Raw genomic sequence first — 24,490 nt, forward strand, 5'->3', positions numbered from 1 at the left:
TCAGCCTCTCTACTGCCTTTTGTAAGATATATACATGGCAACAAAAGAGGAGAAGGAGAATTTTAGCAGAAATTTTCAGACAAAGATGCAATACCACATGAAGAGAGAACATTCAGTGTATGTGAATGAGAAGCCATGTTTGAAAACACGATGGACATGATTATACTTAACCTAATGCTCCATTTACTTACGTGCTTTCCTGGTAACAATATCAATGGTGTTGCTGGGAGGTCCATAGCCTGCACTGTTGAAGGCAGAAACATCTACATGGTAGCGAGTGTTAGGCTTCAGGTTTTCCAGTTTGGTTGAATACTCTTGATTGCTCACCTGTACCCGCTGTGCAGCTGCTTCTTTATCATGAGCAGCCCAGTAACGAATCTGTAAGCAAGCCAATTGGGGGATTAAATTTAACATATTTAATCATAAAGAAATGTTATAGAAACTGATGTATTTCTATACTAGATATTCTGGATATAAGCCAGCTAAAAGAAATCTAACAGCAATAGCATAGAATTCCTTCCACAGGCTGTGATTTTAACCAAGTTGTATATAGGTATACAGAAACAGAAATAAATCCAGCGTTTATTATGTAAACTTTTCTCACAGTGGTTTAACTTGTTCCCAGCTAAGTCAATAGAAGCTTGGGAGCTGGATAATGCCTTCAAAGAACAAGACTATTTTCTTCTTGTTCTTTTGTTTTGCATTCTACTCTGAACTTTAGTATTATTTTCTTACACTAGTAGAGGCTAAACTCTGATAACGTTTTCGGACTATTTTGTTTAAAGTGTTTTTTTAAAAATTTTGCCCTTTTGTACTTATATCTACAGAATGCAAAGTATTCAGTCATGTTAGCTGCATGCATAGGTCTGGATGGGTATACATAACCATTTTCTAGAGTTCTTCAGCTAAATTCAGATTTCATAGCAGAATATAACATCTGTCAGAGCAGATTAAGAAGAATATGAAAAAACTTAAAATATGGCAAAAGCATGACCCTAGGCTTGTAACATCCTAAAAAACAAAGCCAATTAAGAGTACACAGAAATTCCATGAGGGTTTTTTTTTCCCCAAGAACTTGTTCCATCCTACTTTAATTAATTATGTGTTACAAAGCACCAGGTGAAAACAGTGTAATTCCTATGGAGTGATGCCATTCCATACAGTCCCTCACATACAAACGGTCCTATTCTGCATGGCCTGCTGAGTTGCAAATGAGAGTGAAACACTGTCAGTCTCTGGGTTTTGTCTGGTTTATAACCATTTGCATAAGACTAAATTACTGCACCAACCTGAAAGAGCAGAAAGCCATGCCCATTACATTTTGAGTGTTTTCAGCCCCAGCATTTCTGCTCAGCTTCTGCCTGACTTCATAGCGATTTTTGTGTATGCTACGTGAGGGCGTTTTAAATTTTTTAGGAAGAAGTTAATATAAGTAAATTCAGGCTCTGGGAAAAATCTTACTTTGTAAGACATTATTGGTAACATGAGGTATCCTGTCATCTTGTCTGTTAAACAGTAACTGCTTTAACCTTCTGTTCTTTTGACATTAGTTGTCCATGAAAATTTCATTTAAGGAATAGGTTAGAAGAACGGATAGTTTGTCAAAGTTTTAATATCACAGTTCTCTTCTTCACAAGTTGTGGGTACAACCCTTGTTTGGTGAGGCTTTATTTTCTCCTATTTACATTTAAATTAAAATATTTAATAAAAATATTTCTTTCTTTAATCTTAGAACACATGCCGTGGCTGAATGAGGAGAGATGCAGGGGATTTAGTAGGGGATTTCTCTTCATCTACTTCAAATGTCTTTGGACAGGAGAACAGCATCACTACACAGAGATTACTGTCAACTAAATACTTCTTGTAGCTTGTCTCTTGTCAATTTTTGTTGCCACAGTCCTTCCCACAGTGTTACAGGTTACTCACTCTGATTATTATAAATGTGACATCTTAGTGGCCTTTGTCCCTCTTTTCTGGTGCAGGGACAATCACGCTGTATCTGCAGACCAAACTGGCTTTGCTTTTTAAGTTCAACATGCACGCCTGATTTTTGGTATGCACAAAAAGATAATCTTCAGTTCTATAAATGTATGTCCTGCATTCTGTTTAGAAAAGTATCATCCACCAGCATCCTAAACATCAGTTTATTGTAATTTAGGCAATCACACTAATGAAATTCCCACTTACAAAGGTGGCTATTTTCCTGAGTAAACAGCCTTTACCCTAAAATGAGTGAGGATTGTGTATCCAATCCATTCTGCAGGCTTCTCCACCAGGGTGGTAACCTCCACATGATGAATGGTTTCAAACTGGCATAGATCTGAAACTGTGACAGTCATTTTAGCTGAAGGTCTGATAATGATCTTCAAGTCAGAATTTCTTTCACATGACTATAATTAACATACTGTTGTAGATAAGCTGCTCTTGTTGAATGCAACCAGCTGTACACCATAAGGTGTTAACTGTAAGTGGCTGACTCAGGTGTGAGAGGGTGTGTACATCAGCAGCTAGAGGACGTCATGTCTATCTCTGTCTCAAAGTTCAAACAAGTTTCTAGCCTGCAGCAAAAGGATGTCTGTGAAATTCTAGGTGGCCAAAGTCTATAAACCATGACAGGACCAATGGTAGCTTTGCTGTTGATTTTAGCTGGCCATTGAAAACTAATTCATTAATTTTTAGTATGATCTATTATGTTAATTAAGTAACATCTTTACCTAAAGATAGAAAACACACTTTATATGAAGCTTTTATTAATCATGGCATATTCTGGAAGCTTTTAAATTTCTCCACCTTGCAAAGCTTTTTAAAATCTTAATATTCGTTTGCAGTACAGGGATGCTAAGGGTGTAATACAAGATTAACACAGAGCATCAAACAAGACAAGCGAGAACAATGAATGAAAATGCAAATTAATTCATTGAGAGCACATTATGTTTCAGACAGAAGTAATATAGTTTTAAAATTTAATAAAATTTAAATCCCAAATACTATTGTTCTTGGCTGCAATGTTACGGACTTTACTCCTATAGTGTGCGAGCTGTATGTCATGACCACAGAAAGTTCTTCTTCAATCTACAGCCATATTTACATATGTGGAACATTGTAACAACTCTTGGAAAAGAGTTTCTCCCTGAAAGCTAAGAAAAACTACTATCTTCTTTATACTATTGCTATATTTCTCTCTTTAAATAATTTCAAATTCTCTTGAAATAATTTGGAAATTTCTTTCTTGCCTCTGGGGAAGTGATATCTAGAATTAAAGGCCCCATTGCTTCATTGCTCACATTTCCCCACTATACTGAGTAGCCCCTCTCTCTCTTTCTTAAAGAGCTTATATAGTATCCCCAGACAGTCTGCTTATTCCTGGTGCTCTGCACTTCCTTTGTTGTTAGGGTAATCCATAGGCAATGAATCCCCAGAGGACACAGAAGGGAATTTCAACCAAGCTCTATGAATTTTTGTAGGAAATAAGCCAATAGTGATTTGTGTGAAAGATTGCCTTAGCCATCACGAATTAGTGCAGCCCTCTGTGCTAAAAACAGGGAAAAACCTATCTTTCATGGTCCTCTCCTGTATTCAAACTTTAATATACTGAAGCTTTTTCTGTAAGTGTCGTGAAACAAAAGCTTCCATATTCTTGACAGTTTTACATAGGACTGACACAAAAATATACTTTACTCATATTAAGAAAGAATGCTAATAGCATACTTCAGTCAACAAGAGACACTGGTGGTCAGTAGTGATAAATTTGTTTAATAAAATAAACCTATATCTATTGCATAGAAGCAGCATGAAATATAGATAGTGTCGCTGGTGCTGCACGCACTGCAGAGATATGGCTTTTAGCAGTCTATTGTAAGAACTCATAAATCTTAAATTCTTTATATGGATGGAGACAGTTTTCATACCTTATCTCTTCTTTAAGTGTGAGCTGAGGATACTCCTCTGTAATGGCAAAATGTATCAGTTCACACTCATCACCATGAGGGCAGTCATCCTGACAGTATGCATTAGTGTCAGGAAAATCTGACTCCTCCTGGTGTGAGAAGCATTGTGTCACAGGTGAAATACCTCAGGTTCTTTGCTCAGAGTACTCCCACCTCTTAAACTCTAGCATTCAAAAGTCAATTATGCAATTTTCAAGTAATAATAAAGACCAAAAGGAAACTGAGAAGGTGCTCTGGTGAATGATAGTTTCTACTAACCTGTATTACACTAGAGCAGTAATTAAAAAGATAACTATTGTAATGTTTATCAATTCAAATAGACACAGAGCCTTCCAGAGATAGTCACTGGAATTTTATAATACAGTTTGAGTACTTCTTCCACCACAACTTTTTTTGCAGCTTCACAAAAGCTATCTGTGGCCTTAACCTTCCAGAACAGCCCTCTCTGGTTTTGCCCTATCCTATGCCTCCTTCAAGACTCATGGGAGTTCTGATCTTCAGGAACACAAGTTTTTCTTTTTATTCTCAGTGAAGAAGCATGGGCTTTCCTTTTGCTGCCTTCCCCTCTACTAGGATGAGACTGGTGATTGTCCTGGGGAAAAAGATCTCAGAATTAATACCTTATTGAGCATTGTGGGGCAGTAATTTGTCACTATTAGTCTGTTTATTGTCTAGTCAGATGGAAATTTTTTACACAGTCCTGATAATTAGAAGATTATCTTAGAAAAAGAGGAAAAAAAAGAAAAAAATTTATATTCTAACGTAGCTGTTCACTGTACATGTACAAGCCAGTCAGTTCACGCTGGATTTGTGAAAGTGTATTTCTCCAGGAATACGTGGATGAAATTACACTACAGCTATCAAAACAAAGCCACACCCGGAACAGCCACAGTCCATGTAACACACGGTCCACTCCCAGGATATCCCACTTTTATAGCAGTTGTTCTCTTTTCAGTCCAAAGATCCCCCACATTTCTTTCTGATTTTTTTCCTTTTTTTTTTCCCTATTGACTCTTCTGTTCATCCTGGTCTTTCCTGCTAAATCCTCTCCCCTCCCTTCTTCCCCTGATGTCCCCTGACAGCAACTCAGATGACTTTATATAAAGTAAGGTAAAATTTTAAAAAATGGCCAAACATGGGTTGCCTCTGGGCATGTTCTCCTACCATGTTCTTTCCATATTCATCTTTGCCCCTCCTGCTTTACTACCCCATTCCCTACTACAACTCTGAACATCCATCTTCATGGTCTATCACAAATGCAATCCTAACCTCTATCAGCACTCCTTGTTGCTGCTCTCTCCATCAGAGAGCAGTTGCCACTCTCCCCCAGTTGCCACTCTCTACATTCCCAGAAGTCCCCTGGTGTGTGCCAGCCAACCTGTGTGTTCAGGTTGTTTTGCATGCAAAGGCTTCAGTTTCTGGGCACACTGTCCAGCTCGAGAGTGCAACTCTGCTACAGGGCTGTCCTGGCTGAGCTCATAGATTTCAGTTATGACCATCAATTTCTCCATCCTATTCTAGCTACAAAATCCCTGGGAGACACCAAACCAAAGTGGGCTGCTTTAGTAAATTAGGAGTTACCACTGATATTACTATCTTAATTTCAAACCCCAGTGTCCTCTGTTGGTAATTTTTAAATTTTGTGTCTGTACTGTATTAAATCAACCTTTACATGGGACACTATTCTTGTTGCAGTATCACAAAAGTTTTACATAAATCTCATGGAGACAGAAACAGAGATCAGGAAATATAAAACCAAGTACTATTAATTTATTCATAGATTTCAATTATAAAAATACATTCCACGAGATTACTCCTCATTTGTACGTGTTTATTTTGGAACATAGAGGATATCATCAAGTAGCTGAAAACTTAGATCACAAGGCAAGTCACTAACAAACTAAAGACCCAAACCCCTATTCTGGGGAGCAGCCAAAGTAAGCAGGCTGTACACTGCAGAGTTTGTCAGCATCCACTCTGCATGGATGATGTTAAGACTTCCCTGCTAGAGTACTAAACGGACATTTCCCACTGCACCCAGCCTGTGGTTGTCGTCCTCTCTGCAGAAGGCCAAGAACAATTTTTACAGGTAGTACCACTGAGATGGACCAGATGGAACATGCCCCAAAGCTCTTTTCCATGCGGAGAATAGAAACCATCAAAAAAACATCACTGTCTTGCACAACAGCAGTGTCTCTGTTGTATTGGATTCCAGGCATTTGTCAAGTAGTCCCACTTACTATAGGGATTGTGGGTGAGATATATTAATAACTGATGGTAATTTATGTGGGCCGGAGTTAGTAACAATTTCACATATGTGTTGACAATTACACCCGTAATTTAATTTCAATATGTTTCAAGAAGTTAGAGATAGGCATTCAATTACATAAAAGAGACAATATTCTTTCCTTAAATAATTATGTCTTTTTTCAGTTGAGTAGTGAAAATACACATTTCTTGATATGTTTTAATAATGAAGTACGTAACGCCAAAAAAAAATCTGTTTCTGAAGATGCAAAACCTGCACAGAAAATGCTAACTAAAGCAAACCCTAAGAGACAGAATGCCAGAGTAGGAATCATTGTTGGATTTAACTACTGACAGTAAATGAATAAGAAGATTGACAGTGTTGCTACTAAACTCACCTGATATCCTTCCACAGATTTATCAGAAACATGGTGCCAAGAAACAGACATTTCAGAAGATGACAAAACTTTTACGCTCACATCTGTAGGTATTTCAGTTGGAGCTGGAAGATGAAACATATGTTAAACAATCAATCTGATCTTGTGGTATTGCTATAATTTTTTACAGGGACTCTTCTCACTTTTGTATTTTATATTATTTTCAGTATTGTGTATCATTTTCATGATATCAGCGAGCCAAGTATTAGTCTTTAATCTGGTTTTTCTTAAGTAAACTTAAAGTCCAGTGATGATCTGTATGGAAAATGACTCTATAAAAACAAAGCAATGATCCTGTTACTTGGCTCAGACTATGCATTTTTATGCTTCAACAGATTTCTTGAAATTTGTGTAAACTGAAAACAGCCTTTAATAAACAGAATGAAGCATCCAGTGATCTTGTACTAAATGGGACAGCAGCTCACATACTACATACATCAGATTTTTTTAGTTACACACAAATACTCATGTATGTCACTTAGTCCTAACGATACAAATTTTTTGTGAGAGCAGATATTAGATACCCGGCTGTCCAGTGACACGTACAAACTTGAACACAGGTGTGAAATGATCCAAAGCACCCTTCTGTAAGGCATACATCACACAGTTGATTTTGTTTGTATTCTTAGTTCTGAACAGCAGCCAACGCAGAGTACAGACCATTATGTGATAGACTTTTATCCAGGGCTTCAAATACTAAAGTCTAGTTTCATTTCACTGTGGCTTAAATTTTAAATGAGGTAAGGAATTCAGAAAGGCATAAACCTAGCAATGTCTGTAAAAGATAAAGTTTTCCAAGCTAAGAACAGTTCTCTGTCGTGAATCCTTTGAAACAAGTTGCAACAGACAGGCATGGCAGCCCTAGCTGAGGAAAGCCTTCATATACTTAATCTTCCAACTGGGCATCCAGTCAACTATGCATCAAAACAGCCACTATTAAGAAAAAAATCAGTAACATCTCTCATGAAAAGTATCCTAGGTAACAAAATAATCTTATATGCAAAGTTACCTTTTGTAATTGTCTTTCAATGGCTGTTAATAATGCAAATATCTAATTAAAAAATTATACATTATTGCAAAATTGTTTTCACAATGACAGGAATTTAGATAAGCAAGAAGCCTGTGCACTCATTAATAGCAATCATTACTCACTACTAGCAATGGCAGATATGACTAGCAGTTGTCAGACATGGAACTTTGCTTATTACACATGGGAACACAGAAATTCCCCAGTCACTGACGTGAATAACAATGCCCACAGTTACAACTGGAGAAACATAGATCTATTATAGAATACACAACTTGGTGGAAAAGTTGTCACTGTATTTATGTATATATGGATATTTATACATATCTGTATGGAATATTGCATGACCATATTGCTTTAAGATTTCTGTAATACTGTTGAGAAGTTGTGTTGTCTAACAGTAATAGTATTACTTGCTGACTCAAAGGTACAGAAGTACAGGTGGAATAGTTGTGATCATCTAATCTATTCCCAAATCACTGTCAGACTCTTCTCTATTGTATCAATTACAGAACTTTCCAAAAAATTCATACTGAAAAGTTTCAACTGCCAGGGCTTTTGCTGATACAATACTCTAACAATATTTCATCTGCTCATGCTTGTTTATGAGCTGCAAATAATTTACATTCCTATTTGTCATTTATGTTCTATAAATATTTTGCAGCCTCTCCTGAGCCAGAAAGATGGTATCAGTTGCTTTCCTCCAGTCTTCTAATTCAGTAATTCTACCAATAAAAGGAGAAATCACATGGTCATCACAGTATGTTCTCTTCACTGAAAATATAGTGGTCATCATACAATTATCTTCTAAGCAAAACTATACAAAGTTCAGGCTGGCAGCCAGTAAGCACACTACAAGGTATGGAGGTGATTTTGTTCAAGTCCTGATGCCAGGAGGCAACTCTGCAGAATGCTCTTCGGAGTAACTTCCATTACATCTCTTGAAAAAATTCCTTCTAACCTGCCCTGAAGTTCCTTGATTGGATATAGGCAGTAGTCACGGTCACAGCTCCACGCAGGACCTGTGAGCACTGCTGGTAAGATTTGTACTCTTGTGCTTGAAATCAAAGAAGTAGGTTCACTTCTATTCTATTGTAGCTTCTACTTCTTTTGCAGTCTGCATCTAGCGTCATTTAACCACAAATGTTTTTATCAGGTGTCTGGGCTTTGCTAAAGTCTGTGTTAGAACATCAGCAGCCACTCAAGTGACCTCTTTATCTGGAAGTTGGCACTACTGCCCACTTGCTTCTCCTCTGTCTTTTTGAGCTACTAGGCTCTACCATGCCCCTGAACTTAGAGACCATACAAACACGCTTGCCACCCCTGACATGGTATGGATAATCCTAACATAAACACATGGGAGCTTATCAGTCAGCAGTTGATAAAGCCTCTGAGCAAGGATGGATACTTAAGTGTTATTTGGCCAATAGTGCTTTCATTACACCATAGCTATTTACTAACACATACAATTGCAAAAAAACCCTTTGTGTTGCTGCAGCAGCTGTTGAAGATGGATTCCTAAGGTGCGCTTTCCTGAGAAAAACAGTATTAACCTCATTAGCTAGCTTGGTGTTGCTAGCTTGAGTCCTGAATTACTCTGAGAAACAAAAGGACTCTTTCATCTTTTCTCTGTGTGTGGCCAATTTGTGTGCAAAGTTCCCATTAGTGCTAATGGGAACCATGAACATAAATCTTCCATAAAATACACAGAGCACAGAACAGAATCGGAAGTGTCAGAATGTGGCCCTGCTGTCATGTCCCTCCTCTTGGCTCTTTGGTCTACATCTGTTGACTTTGTGAAGGAGATTTTGCTCTACGGAAAGAAAAATACTAGCTATTCTTTGGGTTTCTGGCAGAAATTAATAAACTGCATTTTTTTAGAACAGGCTTGAGTGATGATAATGCAATTAAAGATGTTGTATATATTTCTTCTGATTTAACGTAAACTTTCTTCCAGTACTTTCTCTCTTCTGCTAAGTTTGGAAATGTCATGTAAACTTCAGTCCTAAAGATCACAGCATGTGAAATAATTACAGTAAGAATTAAGAAAAATATTTTAATGGAATGTGAAAGAGGTTTTTATTGAATTACTCACTTGATAGCTCTAAAATGCAAACCAGAATAAAGACTGTAACAGGGATAATTTAAATGAGCCTTTAAACATGCTGGAAATATAACTAGATACAACTGAGCTATCATTCCTTCACAGTTTTGGGCTATATTCTGATACTGATCTACTAGAATACTAGGCTTTAGTGTGGTCTGTTAAGAAGAAAAAAATTAAGCATATGTCAAATACATGTATTAAGATCACAGAAACATTGCTGAATAAAGATGTAAATGTTTTAGGCAACCACTATGAACATAAGAAATTCTTTTTCTATATTCTTAAATCTTTTAACAAGCTGTGTGAAGAATCTTGCACGCTGCTGTGTATTGCTCACTGACAGCAATTACAGCCAAGTGCTCTGCATCACACAGAAAGCAGAAAGTGGAAGTTGGCTATTCAGAACAAGTGTATCGTGTGAGGAATGCACACCTTCCCTGCTGAAGATGTATTCTCCTATACAAATCAGTGTCAAGGACCAGGTCCTACTGATGTTGGTAGTGCTGATCTGGCCCCTCAGTGTAAAACTTATTTGGAACATTTACTCACCATCTTGTGCTGAATAAATGACAGCAGTGAGACTAAATGGTCCATCCCCTTTGTTGTTAAAAGCCTTCACTTTTACTTGATACTGAGTTGAAGGGGGCATTGATTCATCCTTGTGGACATATCGGCCAATTTCAGGATTAGTAACCGTAACTCTTCTCCATTCTTTCTCACCAAATGGCTTGAAGGCCACTATATAACCAAAGTTATTGCCATAGTGGTATTCTCTTGACAAAGGCTGTAGAGACAAAAAAATAAAATACTAGTTTTTGCTAAACAGCTAAGTCTAGAATGAAATATAAATAACACAGAAAGCACTGATATGTACATTATAAAAACACTGAACTAAACCTCCATTTTTTCCTGGTTTCCTTCAATGGCTTGCTCCCACACCCTTTAAAAATAGGCTCTCTTAGATCTGTAGTATTAGCATATTTGCTAGGAAAGTGTTTTAAGATCTTTCTCCTCATCTGAACTCAGTGCAACACACATCATGTTACCTCCCACAGAAAGAAACCAAGAATAATTTTGTACTAAAACAGCTGTAGCTAAAAAAAATGACTTAAGGAATGGAGCATAGCGATATGTAACAGACATACTATGCCAGTGTATGGGTCCATGTACATGTGTGGAGGTAGATACTCCTGCAAAAGAGAAAATCTGTGTGGCTGGCCCAAATCATATTAATTTACTGAAAGTTTGTCACCTAGGCAATTGGCACAGCTGATGAAGAAAGATGGACACTTTCAAAGAAAGACTCATCCTACCACTTTTCACTGATGATGGAGGGGATCTAGTTGTTGATTTAGACTACCTAGCTTCTAACTGGTAAATCATTCCCTGAAATGACTCCCACTTTCAGTACCAGCATTAAAGGTACCTATCCAAAATATTTCTTAAAACGATAGCTAATTTCCTATACCTAGGAATACTGGAAAATATGAAATTAGGGAGGTAATCTGCCATAATGAATTTTTCTTCTTTTACCAAAGCCCTACATTCAGTGATCCCTTCTCAGTCCATGGAGCTTTTACCACAACTGTTAGACACTGCACCCAACCAGCCAAAATCACATCATTCATCTGTGCATCATGAGGTTGACCAGAAGCATCCTTTGAAAATAAGCTTCCTGTATCACCTCACAGAGATGAAATAGCTTTTCTTGAGGCAAAGGTCTTGGAGCAGTGAAACAGAGAGTAATTATTCTCCTTAGGTGTTTGTCCACTACTGCAGCACTTCAGCCAACATGTGTGAAGATATTCTGAGCAAGGTTTTAAGAAAATTTGATGTGCCTCATCTTCTGAATCTATCACTGTAACTAGCTGCTTAAAATAAACCAGAATTCTATCTCATATGCCAAAGTAAGCAGCCTGGATGAGGCCCTAGTCTCAGAACGATTGTCAGCCAGAGCAAACTTTAGAAAGCCAGGACTGGTGCTTAAAAATTATATTCTGAAAGGTCTTATATAAAGTATTAAAAGCAGCTTTCCCTCCAATGGCTGCACATAATAAGTAGGTATAAGTAGCTGAATAGTTTGTAGTATCCACTAAAAACTTTGAAAAAGAAAATGGGAGAGGGAAAGACAAATGGGGAAAAATGAGGAAAAATGGGCATGCCACTCCTACCTCTCCTTCTCAGTTCTTTCAAAACAAGACTTAGAAGAGCTTTGATTGCATCTCTGGCTGTCTCATTCAACCTGGGCTTATGAATCATAGCAAAAGCTGAGAAAGGGTTGGCAGCAACATGTGAATCTGCCATACATTTTTTTCTTCTCTTCTTAATTAAGGAGTATTTTGAGTAGCATATGCAAATGTCAGCACATCTGGGGGAATCAATATACATTTTTATCTTAGCCTTACAGATAGATATATTGTTGTCTGTCAGACAGACTCCGTGAATCTACAGCCTCTATTCAAAACCCCATGCTAGATAAAGCATAGGACATTCTTGGGAAATAAATACTTGAAGCCATGCTTAATTTGTCTGACTAAAGGAGCTACTCAGAACAGATGTGAAAAGCATGACATTAGGTAAGAGAAATAATGAGAATATAAATCTACCTGAGTGTACAGGAAATACTAAAGTGGTCTTGTACTTCTGATCTTGCATTAGTCACTATTCTCCTGGTTATATTTTCTTTGTTTAGTTTGGTCACAGCCAAGTTACCACTATAGTGGAAATGCCATGAGTACCAGTCTTTACATGCAATGCAAGAAGTAGCTCTGTAATTTGTTGAAATTTTTATAAGAAAAGCTTGTGAAGTAAAATAATCTAGGTCTTCTGTACCTATCCATTGCATGTGTTCTTTTGCTCTTCAAAAACAAGAGACCAGAATTAAGCCAATTAGGACACATCTACTTCCTAACCTATTATTAGGGGAGCTAAGATACAACCTTTTCAATATATTGTGACAGAACTGTGGACCTTCTTTTTCAGAAACTTATAAATCTTTTCTTCACTGCTAAAAGACTTAGGAAGACTGAATAAATATTTTGTACTGAATTAAAAAACAAAAAAAACCCCAAACCCCAAAACAAAACCCACCCAGGAAAGCCCAAATCTGGTAGCTCAAAGATATGGCTGGCTATTTCTGCATCATACTTGAGAACTTTCACAGATATATGATCAATCCTAAGTACAAAAAGAAGGAAATATGCACATGGATTAAAATCTGCATATTCATAAGGAGAATCCCTATACAACAATATACGCTGTTGGAATTATGACATCTTTACATTACTTCCCACAAGAAAAAGCACTCTTCCTAGAGATAATTCAGCTGCTACATTTGAAACAACTATTCCCCAAAAGACACAAACAGGATAATGTGCCTTATGTATCTCATAGCCTTATGACAGTGAACAGAGAGGTCAATAGAAAACAAACTTGGTAATTTTTTCAAGTATAACATAACCATCTTTCTTTGCCAGAGGTAATGCTGCTATGACTCTGTTTTTCCCGGATACTGATAGGATCTGACATGAATCCAACAATCTTTTTTTTTTATTTCTTCTCCCTAGCTTCCCCAAATACCCTGCAGCAGATTTCAATTCTCTCTTCCATGCTACTTTTGCCTATACAACTTTGTTTATAAATCCTTATCGTCTCGTGCTGGGTTTTGCTTTCCTCTTACCTTGGTGTCTCTTTTCCTTTCCTGCTTTACCTATATCCACAGTATAGGTAAGTTTTCAAAACCATTGTTTCAATAGCAGAATGAAGACTACTTTTTTCAATGCATTATAATGGTCATTATGTGTTTCAATCTCTTAGTTTTAGAATGTTTTAGATGATATTTTAGAAATGTCCAACACATAAACCCCTAAGGTACTCTCTTCCTCATTCCTTTTCATGTATTTTTTAATGAGAAAATTCTGAAAACCTATATATTATATACAAATCCTGTTCTCACAAGACCCAGAGACAAACTATCCACAGGTTTCAGGAGGAGCAAGATTAGATATAAGATAGTACAGGTTTCATGCCATCTTGCATGTGCAATACGTACCATCCATGTTATTGTCAGCTCTCGATTGCTTCCACCCCCTCCTCCAACATCAGAAGGAGCCACATTAGGAGCTAGTGAAACAGAAGAGACATGAAAAATTACTACAAAGTATGCAGCAGACAGCTGCAAGGCCAATGAGCACATGTGGCACACACTACTAAAATAATGATGGTGTGCAATCTGCCAAGACTAATGTATAGCTACTGCTTCAGGAAACATGCCAGCTGTAACCATAGCTAGCAATCATTCCTCTTTCTCCCTGTATTATCTACAAATATTTAATTGAATATTCAGGAATGGAAAATTTCTCGTAAGTCTTAAGAGAAGCACACTGTGTATTGTTCTTGTGCTTTCTCAGACGTTGGTATGCCAAGGGCTCAAGCACTGTGGACTTGCATGTGTAATTACCCTAACACACTGTGACCAGTTCCACCTACGTCAATGGATTTACCTGCCATGTGTAGTGTTAAACCCATGGGTCTATCTTTGAAGCACTGGCAGACTAACTGTATTCTAGACTAGTGGCACATGTCTTCTTAATTATCATGTTCAGGATGGGTAGATGTATCTAAGCAAAACTGGCACAGCACTTTATAATTTATTAATTGCATTTTACACTGATATCTCCTGTGTAATGAAATATGATCTGCTGATCTATCATTGGTGCACAGCTGGGTGGTAAAGCTGGATACTTTCAAGGACTCCATTATAAATCATTCCTATATTGTCATTTCCCTCAGTCTCTCTGCACTGAGCGCAATGGTTCTATTGCTATCCTCTGTGGTGTTTGTGTATTTATTTGCTGTCACTCAATACTGTCACAGCAAGTACCACTGAAAACTTAGGACATGACAGACTCCCTACAGGGCATTTAGTATGCCTCAGATGTGCATGTATTAGCTACATGCCCTACCCAAACTGTGTTCTTCGCATAAAAAAATTCTGATAGATCAGGCCTTTTCTCCACTAATCAGTGAAAGTCATAGTGCTCTTGCACTATGTAAGTAAGATGTTTGCTGAGGCCTTTTCTGAGGGTCAGCTGAGGAGAAACACAGAGTAGAACAAATGTTTTCAGACAGGATAAAAATATGTAAAAATAAATTTGAAATTGAAATCAGCATTCAGTGCATGGTTTGCATTATTTATTTCTGGCCTTTCTGAAAATAAATTAGTGGAGATCAAGACTAAACATACATATGACAATTTGAGAGAAAGCTGAGGTTTGTTAATCGACCTTGTAGTCACACTGTGTAAGTATACAGCTTTAGAGCTAAGTTAGAAGCAGAGGATTGCTAGAACGCCTAAGTAGTCAAAGAAGATAGACTGCCAAAGAACAGAAAACACCCGACTGTTTTAAGTCTAACAAGTCACTCTTTCCAAAAGAATCTTCCTCATTCTCCCAACCATTAAACCCAGGCTTCTCTGTCTGTTAAGACCAGGTAACTAATTTAGACAACTATACTTAGACAATTCCTCTTATGCACCCAGAAGCTAAAATACATAAAATCAGACCTTGATCCATTGAATTTCAAGAAATCACTGTGAAATGTTACTGATGAAGCAAGCTGTTTCATTAAAAATAAAAAACATTGCACACAGTCTTAGCATGCTAATAAGTTATTGAATTTAGTTATCTACCAGAAGAGAGACTTCAAAATTGAAAAAGACACTGACAACTTTTAAGTGTAACAGACATTCTTTGTCACCCACATAGTACAACAAAGACACAGCCCTGTTTGTTGCTGTTTAACACAGAAAAAATGTTAGCAATAATAACTACAATATGTGGACGTGGCTTGTTGCTTGTTATTCACCTTTTTCAGAATTACATGAAAATGCACACGCAGTTGTGCATACTGCTTCTGTAGCACCCTTGACACTGACAGTGCAACCCAAATTCTACTGTTGTTTATAACAAATTCCAGCTCCTGGCAGAAAACACACTTGGGGGCAGAAGTTAATCTGTAAACTGTAAATTATTTATACCCTATTTTGGCATGGCATGAAGTGGTGACTGATGCCTCAGAAGACTCCATTAACATTTTGCATGGTTTGCCAAAAATTGTCTCACAGTCTGCCAGAGCATGGTGCTGTGCCTGGGGAATCAGACAACAGACTAATAGACTACTTCTTGCAAAAGAGGTACATTCTGCTACAAAACTGGAAAGCATGCCATTTCTGGGAAGGCTACAAGAAATGCCATGAATGTGGCACACTGCAAACTGCAGGACGCTACCCCTATTCCACCTGTTAGCATTATTTCTCTCTTTATCTGTGTCTTTTCTAACATTTTAAAAATGTCTATTGTGCACCAGGCATTCAAAGAAGCATGTGTAGATTTTTTCTGTAGATTCTTGGCCTTCAAATGCAGCTCTTGAGTCATAAACATATGATGCTAGTAGTCAATTTTCTAGGCAGTGATTATCTTTTACTTTAGTATTAAAGTTCTGTGGCTTTTCCTTCCCTATCCAAAATAATTTAACCAATTTCTTTTCTTTCTCCCCAAGCAACAAAGTTTTAATGGACCAAATTTTTCTTTAATGAATGTTTTGAAATTTACAATGCAAATACATTTTATTTTGAAAATACTATCTAATCAAAGTTATGACCTAGCAGGTGTAATCGCAAAAGTTAATTTTTACCTCTGGTTTTTCATTTTTAGTTTCAAATCTCAAGCTATGGGAAACAATTGTAAAAAAATCTAGATTGCAAGTGGGTGCTACTGTGGGGTACACAGGCCTTGCTGGATACACACTTTGTGCAGTGATACATTACCCCCTAGAACACTGATATTATCTCCTCTGTACAGTCAAACCAGAATATATTATCTGGAATAGTAACATCTAATTCCTCATTTTGGAGAATTCATTTTAAAAAGGATGTACCTGAGCCTAAAGAATATCCTTAAATATGCTCTGAGCTATTAACTCTGAATAACCAGACTGATAAGAGAGTACGTTGTGTTGGATAATGTCCCATATGTGACTTGAAGTAAGAAGACACCAGACCAAACCTTCAATCACAGAAAATTAGTATTATCCAGTAGAACACACATCTTGTCATGTATTCTTTAGTTAGAATGCAAACAAATGGCAAATGGACATTTTCCTTCTTAAATACATGCATGTTTTTTCATAAGTCCTGAACCACGGTCCCAAACGTGCATGCGCTCATACACACACAGCCTGACTGACAGATACAGTGGGGGATCTCTGAAAGATACAGTATGATTCTGTTTCAACAAAGCAGACAAATTTGCCATATCACAACCATTTCTTTTCTGTCTGCTTTGATGCTATCACATCTTGATAGTTTGGTACTTGCGTACCACAATCTGTAGTAGGGGGTGGCTGAAAATATATTCTCTGCACTTGGATGCTTTTTTAAAGATAAGATAAGAATTTATAAGATGCTTTTTTAAAAATAAAACCTAAAATTACCAAATTGGTGAATAAAAATGTAAAAATTAAGAAACACATGACAAAAACTTGACATTTCTGTTTACGTACGAGCGCCTTCAGTTCTAATCCTCTGTGATGGCATACTAGGTTCTCCTGTCCCCAGAGTGTTTGTTGCTATTATCCGGAATTCATATTCCATCCATGGAATTAAATCGATCACTGTAGCAGATTCCATATTTCCTTCAATATCTGATGGGTCTACAAAAAAGATTAAATGCTTCAGAAAACAGAATTTTCACACTTAGGTCCGCAACAGTGTGGTTGGTTGCAACAGAACTTGCACTATTCTTCAACCACACATAGACAACTACAGGAAACCTGATGTTGTACATTAGGAATACCACATTTTACAAGGAGTACTCACAGCAGTGACTGGGAATGTGGAAGCTATGACACTATCCTGGATAAACCCTCATACACTTTTAAGTCTTAACTGGGTGTGAACTAGTACATGTAGTTACAAGATTTCCTTACTAATTACATATGGTAGCTGTAGAATTTCATTTTATCTACAGACAAATGCAGTGAGAAATCTGCAACGCAGAAACAGTAAAATAAAAATTCATTATACAGATAGGCAATGGCTAGACATGTAGGGTTCAATCAATTGATTAAGAGTGGTTTATAAAATGTGGTCCTAATTTGGTGCTCCTAATTAGTGAATGTGTTACAACTTGCTATCTGGTTCTGATCAAGAAAGGTAAGTGTTCTTGTAATTCCTGTGAAAAGACTTGTTATTGTCATAAGGATGAGCATTTTCATCATAAATAAAATGAGTAACTCATGACTGACTGCAATTCACAGACAATAGGGGTTGTTTCTGTAGCTGTCTGCAGCTATGGAAAGACAGAGGATTTTCATTTATATACAAACAAGAGTTGTTTGTCAAAGTAAAAGTATTGTTTTCAGAGGAAGATGAGAACTGAGATATTCTGCACTGGAAAGGCAGATGATTTGGAATTAAAATAAAAACGCAATGCCTGCAAAAAAAACAGGCAACAACCAGTTCTAACAACCAGTGTAAGCACTAGATAATGACACAACTGCCCCCTTCCTAATGATCATTAAATTTTTCATTCCAAAGTGAGGTCCTGAAGGAGAAAGAAACACACTTTCCAGTTTTCTTTCTACCTGCCCACCACCCTCCCTCATCCTTACTCAAATTATTTTTCTGTCTAGTCAGTAGAGCTACTGCAAACCTCCCATGTCATCCAAGCTGTGATATAAACTTGACATTCCTTCAATGTCCTCCTGGGCTACATCTGATCTCTTAATTTAATTTTGCTGTCCCACAGATTCCAAGAACGATTGTGAATACTTGGCACGATGAGAATCTGACCCCCTTAATTGGAAAGACCAACATAAATGTAAACAACTTATTACATAACCCATTTCCATACTGTAGATTAGTAGAATACACTTCTTTCACAAAACACACTCAGTATTATGAAACCCGAGATGAATGATTTGGTTGGGGGAATAATGCTAGTAGTAATAATAATAACAATATTTCCAAAACGCAATGCCAAAATATATTTTCTTTTTTCACACATTGAAAATTAGCAGCATTAACTGATAGCCTAAACATTTGATGACAGATCAATTTGGACTGTTCATCATGTATCATTCATACAAAAGTTAACACTGAGTCAAAATGGGAGCAGCTCAGCAATTAAGTAAAAGATTGCAGTGGCGCCAGTGATGGTTAGTATGGTGATTTTACCTCTTTTGAGGGAATCATTTATTTATCAAAATTCCTCAGTGTGGCTCAAATGAAAAAGTAACGATTTTGAAAACACCAGAATAGTTACTTTCAACTTCTCAGAAATTAATAATGTATATCTTTTGTGCCAGTGTCTTTAAAAAGAAATTCAACAATCTAGATTCCTCCCTGTCCCACCCAAGATGTGAATCCCACTCAGCATTCTTTAGGGTAAGATTCAAAGTCTGACTGCATGTCTCAAAGACTATCTCAATAATTCTGAGAAGCAGAGAACTTCAGAGATGCAGAGAAGTTCATCCCATCATGCCTACAACACTGCAAGTAGGGAATCTTCCTGAGAAGTGAGAGGGGTGGTTTCAAGTCTCTGCTCTGAATCAGTGAAAATCTGAAACCAACACTTATGTTAACTCTTACACCTCCATTTCCAGTTCCAGTAACACACAGCACAAAACAGTATCAGTTGCTGCCTGAAATTCTTCACATTTCCTTATTTTTTTAAATGGAAAACTAAAGGATGAATAGGAAATAAAATATAATTTATCCTGAAAAAAGCAGAGACTAACAGGATCCTCCCTCCTGCAGCTATTGTTACTGAAGCAAATAATGAGTTATTTGAACAGTTCTAATTTCTACATTAATTTTTTTTTTTTTAAGCTCAAAGAAATCTATTCTACAGAAGCCATTAAACAAGATATAAGAGGTAAGAAGGGGCTGGGGAACCTTCTGGGTTTATCTTCCAAGCTACTTTGACATAAAAAATATCAGTGCTGACTGATGAAGACAATTATATCCAATAGAACTACATATACTACATAGTCTGAAAGAAAAATATCATTTAAGGCAGATGGCCTAGTATTTCTAACTTTTTACTCTAAAAAATGTAACAGATTTTCAGCTCAATATGTCAGTCTATTTCTTATACATCTGTAGTTTCAAGTGACAACTTAAATAGAAGACAATCACTGAAACCATTAATGTTCTTAGAATTTAGAAATGCTGAGTATGGGATATCTTAATTCCACAGGAAAACACTTAAGTTGTAATTCATAAGGGTGGGATAATGAAACATATCAATAGGAAAATTCTGTATAGCTTGTGACAATCTAGCCTTCATAAAGCTTTCAGAGATACTGGTAGCTTAAAAATATTTTAGAATTTATGCTTTTATGTTAAATACTGAAAAAAAATTATATTAGCATGTCCTGTACTCAGGTAGGTGCCTCTTAAACTGCAATTTTGTGGCACAATGATGACATCCAGTGGTTAGAAGGATAATCTTAGCTATGTTTTCTCTAGGGGTGCCAGTTTTAATGCAACTGGAACTTAGTCTGCTTCTAGGAAAAAGCAGACAACTTTAATCAGCTTTCTCCATAACAAATACAGAAATGAAGACACCCACTTGTTATCTAAATTAACCTGCAAATAAATTTTTATGATTCCAGTAGTTGATGTTGAATGTTTTACGTAACAAGGAAAGAGGCAAAAAAACCAGGTAGCAACTCTGGCCTGCTCTTTTCTGTATTTCTTAATATTCAGTTCAGACCCTCCAAATGCTGGTGACAAAACTGTTGAAAACACACTGACAAGACAGTAAACCTGCAGCAGACATTAATAGCATCCCTGGTTTCCTTTTATTGTGATTATTTTCTGATTAGTCAAACTTTCTAACAATCATACTTTAAAACTTACTGTCTTTATTACTTCTGGCATTACTCTTACCTGTTTTGGCATCTTTCCACTCTTCAGACAGAAAGGTTTTTGACTGGATAGTGTATTTAGAAATAGGACTATGATTGTCTGTTCCACGACTCCAGGTAAGTGCTACAGCAGTGTCTCTAATTTCTTCTACTCTTATACCTCCAGGAGGGCCTGGAGGACCTGGGAAAAAAAAAAAAAGAGGGTTCAATTAACAAATTAAATATGCTGAAAATTAAAGTTCATCAACTTTTAATACTCTACAGAGTGATTCAAAGGACAGCTGCTCTTGCATTTAATAACAACCAAATAAAACTTCCATGATTCTTGCCTAATCAATATTGAGATATTCTTAAATGAAAAGATGCTACTTTGAAACTGTCGCTGCTCATTTTACAAAGCAAAATTGAACTCAGAAAAAAACCACAAAATTTTCCTTCTCAAATTCCACCTAATAATGACCTTATTGGGGGCCCACCTTTAACCTACACTTCTGCTTGTGCTGTATAGGCCCTGAGTGGAAGTTATATGGAAAACCTTGTAACTTATTTTGGAGAAAAATAGTATCGTAAAAGAGAATTCTATAGATCTCTTCCCATTTTTCTTGGCCTTCATATTAGCTCAATGTGGTAAAGCCCTCATCAGACTCAAAGTTCCTACAAAGTTCTGGTTTTGTTATTATGCTTCTGTTTTATATGATACAAAGTTATCTGATATGTATTAACTGTTGTGTAAAAACAGATACAATGCATTAGAACTATTGAGACATTTTCTGCTTCAACATTCAGAGATAGTAATATGCCAACATGATTCAGATAATTGTCCAACAATCTGATTGAACAAGGCCCAGAGAATATTAAAAAAACCCCAAGAATACCATAACATATTTCCTGCACTATTTACAGAGAAACCACAAAAAATCACAACAAAAACAACAAAAAAGAATGGAATTAGATTTCTATGTCAGATTTAAATACAGAGTGTGCCAAATGTATCTTCAGCTCTTGAGCTCTTTATTTTCTCCATACCGCTGAGCAAAAGGACTCAAATGAAATTAACTGAATCAAAAGCTTATACTACTGTGTGTTGTTTCTTGGCTTCAATGAATATATCCTTCCAACAAGCAAGCAATTTCATCCCTTGGACCTCCTTTCAAGGTAAGGACTAAATACCTCACTGCACGTGGAAACAGCTTCTTACTCTTCACAGAGCATGCACAAAGTAGAAGTTGTTGTTAAGAGCTGATTTTTAAGATGAGGGCTGTTGGTCAACTCTCCACCCTGGTAACATGCATATTTGCTATCACAGCTCTAAGGACACAGGTAGGTAAGGTCTGATGAGAGACCCATTCTCCTGCAAGACTGTTCACTTCAGAAGCCCTCTGGCTGGAAGGTATGGAAAGGTTTATCAGTCCCAATAACTTTCCTTCTTTCTTCAAATGATACCTCTTACAGCTTCTCACCTCACCATCAGCTTCTGAAAACGGCATGTCTCAGGGAAACCAAGGGCCAAAGGAAAAGGAGAAGGCTCCATAGGAAAGCTGATACAGGACCTACAACTAACCCCAAGGTTGGTAGCTCTTTCAGCAATGGGCCATGGTTCCACTGGGTCCAAATATAGTGGGCAGAGCCAGGTGCTGATATGGCAGTCCCAGGTATGCCCCCATGGGCAGTGAACTGGGTGCATCCAGGTGACAAACTGCTGTGTATATCCAAGCAGTCCACCCAGGAGGCAGCTACCCACAGCACAGGCTTGAAGCACATCCAGGAGGCAGGGCCAGAGACAGAGCTGGAAGCAGGCACATCTCTAACACAGCCCCAGGGAGGGCAACACAGGGCCAGTAAGGTCTGTAGGTGCATGCAGGGGCTGCAGAGTCTTCAGTGTACTAACATCGCTAGCAATTTAAACAAGATCACACAGAACAATCCATATGAACTGTTACATTGTTTTGTGGACAGACAAACCATCTTCATGTGCCTGCAGTGACAGTAGCTATCCTTTACCACTCCACTGATGAGATGCTCTGGAACACATCTCTTTGTTTTCATGCTCTGCTCTTGCCTCCTCCTTACCAATGCAGTGAAACTACAATCCCACCTTTGTCATTTTTTGTAAGATATTTACTCTTGGCCTGGTAAGATGCTGAGTCTTACACTGACAAAAAAAGCAGCTGTAAGCAGAACTGTGTTCATTGTATTAAAATCCAAATTTTGAGAATAAAATGAATGCTAATTTCTTCTACAACACAATCTCTGAGCAATGACTGGGTTGGAAAGGGGAATCAGAAGCTTGATAAAGCACCTTGTCTCTCTTTTAATTTTTAAAAGGAATTGCTTACATAATACTGAGGCATATGAACAGATCCTACTCTTTTACTTTGCAGATGTATTCTGTAGTTTCATCACTTGCCATATTTGCTTTGACATTTTATCCAAAACTGATGACATTTCATGGGCTGTTAATACCCAGCAAAAATTAAATGCAGAAATACTCAACTGCACAACAACCTCAGATGCCAGAAGTTCAGAACCACAACACTAGCTATACTTCAGCTGCTTCACAGCTCTATGGTGTAACTCGAATGTTGGGCAAAACACAACAGCAAGGCAACTCAAAGTACAAGTTATATCTGCTTTGAATTGTCAGCAAAACAAATCATCAGCACTTCAGAATGTGTTATGCCCACAGGCATAAAAGAGAGCAAAATGCCCAAAGTACATTAACTCATGCTATCAAAACTTCACATTGTAACAGATTTGTAGGATACATACTGTTATGAGCAAGAACAGCATTTTGAGACTGCAGTAACACTTAACAGACATGAATCAGATAAAAACTGAGTGATAAACTTAACCCCAGATGTCTTGGTTTCTGTAATTTGAAAACTCAAAATCCTTTTAATGTAGCCCAATATTATACACAATAATTTAATCCATGCAGCTTTATGAAAAATGAGAAGTGACTTAGAAATGTATCCAGTGGATACATTGAAATGATCCTTGAAATCTATTTTTAATAATGGACACCAAATTAAACTATGTAAAAATTGCTTTAACATACAGAAAATACCCATAATCAAAAAATCCTTATTGCTTTTCAGGAAAACATATGGTCAGTTAGACATCTAAATGTCTGCAACAGAATCAGTACCCTGAGTAGACTTTTATGACTGCATGTTTATGCACTTCTCATTTTAATTTCTGCCATCTGTTCATGAGAAATCACATACCCTAAACAATCAGAAACACTCCTGTCTTGGTGTCTTGTCTGGGTGAAAACCAGCCCCGTTTCCGTATTTCCTGGAGAACCTTACCTCTTACCACAAGGTCAGCTGAAGCTGAGGAGTTGTCCACAATTGTCTGAGCAGTGCACATGTACCTCCCCGCGTGCCGCAGCTGAACATTTTTAATCAGCAGCTCCCCATTGGATTTAATCTGTCACAAAAACAACACTTGGTGAAAGTGGCGAACACCCCTGTGCAGGTACATGATACCTGTCTACACATCTCTCCCAAATGATTTACAGTGGTTGCTATTTCTAAAAAGTGCTTACTTTGAGAAGGGATCACCCTCAAACATACATCTGATTTATAGGATAGCTGTTGAAAATGTCCCTTGTTTCCTGAGGATCTGCAGTTCTTTACTGGGCATGAAAAAACCAGACACCTTAGTAAATGATTATTAACAAGTCGACATCTCCCTCTTACTTTTTGAAGCCCGTATCTGAACATTAAATTGAGTCAAGATTTTGTTCATAAACCACAGTCAGATGATTTTTCTGCAACATTACTTGCTT

General features: G+C 37.2%; 1 protein-coding gene across 1 annotated transcript in view; it reads right to left on the minus strand.

Annotated features, from left to right (window-relative positions):
* Nucleotides 1-24,490, minus strand: part of CNTN1 (contactin 1) — a 228,126-nt gene that overhangs the window by 14,717 nt on the left and 188,919 nt on the right. The window contains exons 15-21 of the mRNA XM_048300378.1: nt 24,009-24,129; nt 20,720-20,878; nt 17,326-17,475; nt 13,817-13,887; nt 10,315-10,549; nt 6,593-6,696; nt 192-378 (exon numbers count right to left, since the gene is read on the minus strand). Coding sequence (XP_048156335.1) covers nt 192-378; nt 6,593-6,696; nt 10,315-10,549; nt 13,817-13,887; nt 17,326-17,475; nt 20,720-20,878; nt 24,009-24,129 — 1,027 coding nt within the window. The remainder of the gene's footprint in view (nt 1-191; nt 379-6,592; nt 6,697-10,314; nt 10,550-13,816; nt 13,888-17,325; nt 17,476-20,719; nt 20,879-24,008; nt 24,130-24,490) is intronic.

This window comes from Corvus hawaiiensis, chromosome 4 (genome assembly GCF_020740725.1).
Source record: "Corvus hawaiiensis isolate bCorHaw1 chromosome 4, bCorHaw1.pri.cur, whole genome shotgun sequence".
Classification (NCBI taxonomy): Eukaryota; Metazoa; Chordata; class Aves; order Passeriformes; family Corvidae; genus Corvus; species Corvus hawaiiensis.